Below are 4,762 nucleotides of genomic sequence, written 5' to 3'. Positions count from 1 at the left end.
TTTTTTTTTCAGCTGCAGAATTTACAGTTTAAGATTTTGATTTGATGGTAAAGTTTCCTTATTTCTATTTTATACACTTTCTTATTTTAACATACTAGGTATACATTTAAAACTATTTGGCAGTTTAATTTCTACTATCTGAATCTTTTTCTGGCCATATGTTTATATTTTTGTTTTGGATTTTGGATTTTTGTTTTGTGGGCATAAACCTTGAATTTTTTATGGAATTTTGTGTAATTATATAAAAGCTATCTAGGATCATGATGCTACTGTCTTTTTCTAAGAGAGAAAGATAGCTTGATAATATTTTTAAAATAAGTATTAGTTTATAAAGAAGGTTTTAAATGGCTCTTTTTTTTTGGTCGAAAATGTCCGATGGCATTTTATAGCCAGAATGATATAATTCTACTTATAAATTACATGGCAGCTTTATTAGACCTGCAGAACATGACATGCAAACAACTGTTATTCAGAGAAGTGTGATATGGTTCTGGGATATTTGTGCTCAAAATAATATATACTTCATACAAATAAAACTTTCTTAATCTAAAAACTAAGGTAATAATAACTGAAGTCTACACTAGGCAACAAAAGCAAAATTAAACACCAAAAAATAATTTTAATGATCAAGAAACTTCCCATCACTATTAGGTATTATAAAGTAAAAATCTGAGATTAGCCAATGATCAGTATCAAACATAAGAGCCACATATCAGAAGAAATTTCCTCTTTTGAAAGGTAGAGGGAGCAAAGAGATCCCAAGAAAATACAGTCTGTCACTTCCACCCCGTGGTAAAGGAAGGAAGGAGAAAGAGAAAGTTGATACCCTCAAGAGTCCTCAACTAACTTACAAAAAGTTGCTTCATAATTCCGTTTCTGATATTTCTTTTTAAAAGGATTGTGTCAAACCAGTGGTTTAACGGACTGGCTTCACAAAAAATGAAGATCAAGCATATGATATTTTCTCTTTAATTTTTATTGTATATTAGTCATTTGAGACGTTTAATCTTACTACTTATGGTATGCCTTTGAACAAATGAACATAACAATCTTTTGGATACACGGTGCTCACAACAGAACAGGGCACAACTTCTGTGCACCGATGGTTTCAGGAAGCATGCTTTTATGTACAGTTTAGGAGAAAGAGGCTTGCCAGATTTTACAGCTCTCAGACTGCTTAACCTAAAAAGGCCAAGAACTCAATGAACTCAAAACAATGCAGCCTAAAAATACATAAAGTTATACGGTAAAGATATGTGCCACAAATACACACAATTTTAATTTTTCTTAAGTGCATTGAAAAGTTCCATACTGTTGTAAAGACATTCATTTCATTAACTGTTAGGATAATCATCGTTCAGCCATGCCTAAATAGAGAGAAAATGAATAGGCACAACTACAAAAATCCTAAGAAAAATCAGTATTAATAAGAACATAACAAGTTTAAAGCTATTTGGGATACCATGGCTTGAATTACTGGTAAAGAAAAAAAAATTGGGTAGTACAACTTCTTAAAAGAATAATTAGAATAAGAAGTTTACCAGGACCAAGAGAGGATAAACCACTTACAATTCTTAGCTGACTACAAAGCTACTCCTACAGTGCGAACTTCCCTTAACTTCTTTCAGATTCTTCCAGAAACAGGTTTGGTATCACCGGATTCAGGAATTTGAACTCACCAGTCCCAGCATCTCCTGTCAGACACACCTCATACTGGTAGCTCTGTGACAGGGTCCCCATACCGCTGACGTCCACCAGGTGGCCAGGAAAGTGTCCCTCAGGCACAGAGCAGCAAGCTGCTCTGGCCCTCCTGCACAGTCTCACCCCCACAAACAGCAGCACAGACAAGAGGAAGAGAGAAGACACAGATGCCAAGGCGATGACTAAGTACAACGTGAGCAAGTCCACGTCGTTTTGGACGGACTCGCGCGCCACCTCAGGCAAAGGCAGGTAGGGTTGAGAAAAGCCATCCACTAACAGCACATTCAGGGTGACACTTGCAGAGCGCGGAGGCTCTCCATTGTCCTTGACCAGTAACAGCAGCTTTTGCTTGAGCATATCGCGCTCGCTCAGCAGCCTGGCGGTGCGCACCTCGCCATTGTGAGCCCACACGCTGAACAACCCGGGCTCTGTGGACTTGAGCAGCTGGAATGACAGCCAGGCATTCTGGCCAGAGTCGCGGTCCACTGCCACCACCTTGGTGACCAGGTATCCAGGCTCCGCCGCCCTGGGCAGCAGCTCAGTGCAGGGCGCAGAAGCGTTCTGCAGTGGGTAGAGCACGAAGGGCGCATTGTCATTGTCATCCAGCACCACCACGCGCACCAGAGCCTGGCTGCTGAGTGCAGGTGAGCCTCGGTCTGTGGCACCCACGTGGAACTCGAAGGCCTGCAGGACCTCATAGTCCAGCGCCCTGAGCGCGAACAGCTGCCCGTTGTCAGCATTGATGGAGATGAGTGAATCGAGGACCAGCTGTGGGTCGTGGGGCGGCAGCAGCGAGTAGGTGATGTAGGCATTGGAGCCTGAGTCTGAGTCTGTGGCACTGATGGTGCCTATGTGCAGGGCAGGGCTGTTGTTCTCACGGACGAACATGGTGTAGGAGGTTTGGGTGAAGGTGGGGGCGTTGTCGTTGATGTCAGACACCTGCACTGTTATGGTGTGCTGGGTTGTGAGCCTGGGAGTGCCCAGGTCGGAGACTGTGATGGTGATGTTGTACTCAGCTCTGCTTTCTCTGTCCAAAGCCCCTTCGGACGCTATAGTATAGAAGTTCTCTACAGATGGTTTCAAGATGAAGGGGAGGTCGTTCTGGATGGAACATGTCACTCTTCTGTTGTCTCCAGAGTCTAAATCAGAAACACTGAAAACAGCCACCACAGTCTCTGCTGAATTCTCGGGGATAAGACTGTTAACTGATGACAGGGTCAGTTCTGGTGGGTTATCGTTCACATCAAGTACCTGAACTATGACTGTGCATTTCCCTGAAAGGCCTCCACCATCCTTGGCCTCTACGTCAACCTCATAGGTATTAATTGTTTCATAATCCAAACCCTTAAGTAGTTGTATATTACCAGTACTGGAGTTCAGTTGAAAAGTTTTGAGAATTTCTTCAGAAGCGTGAAAAAATACATATGATATTGCACCAAAATTCCCCATATCTAAGTCAGAGGCAGAGACAGTGGTAATGACAGAGCCAATAGGGCTTGTCTCTAAAATTTGAACCTCGTAGAGTGACTGTGTAAACTCTGGGGCATTATCATTTGTGTCTAAGACCAGGATATGGACCTGGGTAGTTCCAGAACGAGGCGGGGATCCTCCATCCAGGGCTGTGAGAGTTAAACTGATCTCTGACTGCTCTTCCCGATCCAGAGCTCTGTCTAGAACTAGTTCTGGATACTTCCTTCCATCCCTGCGACGTCGGGTGTGAACATGAAAATGAGACGTGGGAGAGACCGTGTAGTTCTGGAGTCCGTTTCTTCCCACATCCAGGTCCACCGCATTTCCCAAAGGAATTACTGTCCCAGGCACGGAGTTTTCCAGGACTTTCAGCTGCATTGCATTTTCAAAGAACTCCGGGGCATGGTCATTTACATCTATGACCTCGAGCTCATTTGTAATAAACTGCAAAGGATCATGCAGCAACACCTGAAAGTGCAGCACACAAGGCTCTGTCGAGCCGCACAGCTCCTCCCGGTCCAATTTCTCAACCAAGAGCAAATCTCCGGTCTGATGACTGAGCTGAAAATACTGTATGTTCCCTTTGGAGATAGCTTGAGCTCTCCTTTCAGCCAGTTCTTCTATACTAAGCCCCAGATCCTTTGCTAGATTGGCTATTACAAAGCCCTTCTCCTTTTCCTCCGCCACAGAATAGCGCCGAGACCTGGACCCAGCAAGAGACCCACCCAGAAAAACAAAGAGAAGCAAGACTTGCCTTTGTTTAAGAAAGCGTTCCTCTCTGGCCTCCATTGTATTTCTGCGGTGTATTTCCAAGGGCTTGTCACCAAGAGGGGCCTTATATCTCTCTGTGAAAAGCAAGGTCTTTTGGAGACAGCCTAACAACTAATGTTTTCCAGAGATTCAGATTTTCGTGCTTAAAAATCTACCCAGGTTCACACAAGCAGTGGTTTGACATCATCAGAGTCTCTGAGTACTGAGTGCACAACGTCTTAGTCAACAGCGCCACCATGCGTTCGTTTTCAGTATTAAATTCTGGTTTTGTCACTGGTTTTGATCTATGTCGTTTATTTCCCTTAATCAAATCTCTTGGCCCTACTGAAGGAGTTTCTTGTGCCACACAAGTTAAACATAAGCTAGGAAAGTATAATGGACTAAATGGAATTACCTGTCTCTAAAAGATCCCTTATTTAGATGATTTACATTACAAGCGCACACCTGCTAGGGTACTACCCTCATCTGTAATTACTACCTACAAGTTTTAAAATAATTTAAGTGATAACTTATCTCTCCTTTTGTGGTTTTCTTTATTTTGTAATATTTGTAAAATGTGTGAGTTGCAGTAATAGTAGGAGAAACATGAAAAGTGAAGGTGGTAAAATAAGACAGCTTATATCAATGACTGAAGATTCGTGATTTCGTCCACATTTTCATGCCCATGGAATACTTAAGAATGTTTCCTCTTCTTCCACAGGAATATAATAATATAATTATTAGCTTCATCTGTATTAATTTATTACCAGATAGTTATTTAATTTGTAGACATTATGCATATAATGATAGCAAGATCAGGTCTATAAATTTTAACAGGATG

General features: G+C 42.2%; 1 protein-coding gene across 1 annotated transcript; it reads right to left on the bottom strand.

Moving 5' to 3' along the window:
* Positions 1-366: 366 nt before the first annotated feature.
* Pcdhb3 (protocadherin beta 3) lies at positions 367-4,386 on the bottom strand. The gene has a single exon (XM_021150910.2). It carries the CDS (start codon positions 3,958-3,960, stop codon positions 1,615-1,617), a length of 2,346 nt encoding a protein of 781 aa, XP_021006569.1. The 5' UTR covers positions 3,961-4,386; the 3' UTR covers positions 367-1,614.
* Between the last annotated feature and the right edge of the window lie 376 nt (positions 4,387-4,762).

This window comes from Mus caroli, chromosome 18, assembly GCF_900094665.2.
Source record: "Mus caroli chromosome 18, CAROLI_EIJ_v1.1, whole genome shotgun sequence".
In the NCBI taxonomy this organism is placed as follows: domain Eukaryota; kingdom Metazoa; phylum Chordata; class Mammalia; order Rodentia; family Muridae; genus Mus; species Mus caroli.
The sequence above is the reverse complement of the archived record's forward strand: the minus strand, read 5'-3'. Positions and strand labels throughout refer to the sequence as shown.

What these genes read in the sequence shown, in the direction of transcription:
- Pcdhb3 (XM_021150910.2), bottom strand. Translation starts at nt 3,960, where the DNA reads ATGGAGGCCAGAGAGGAACGCTTTCTTAAACAAAGGCAAGTCTTGCTT.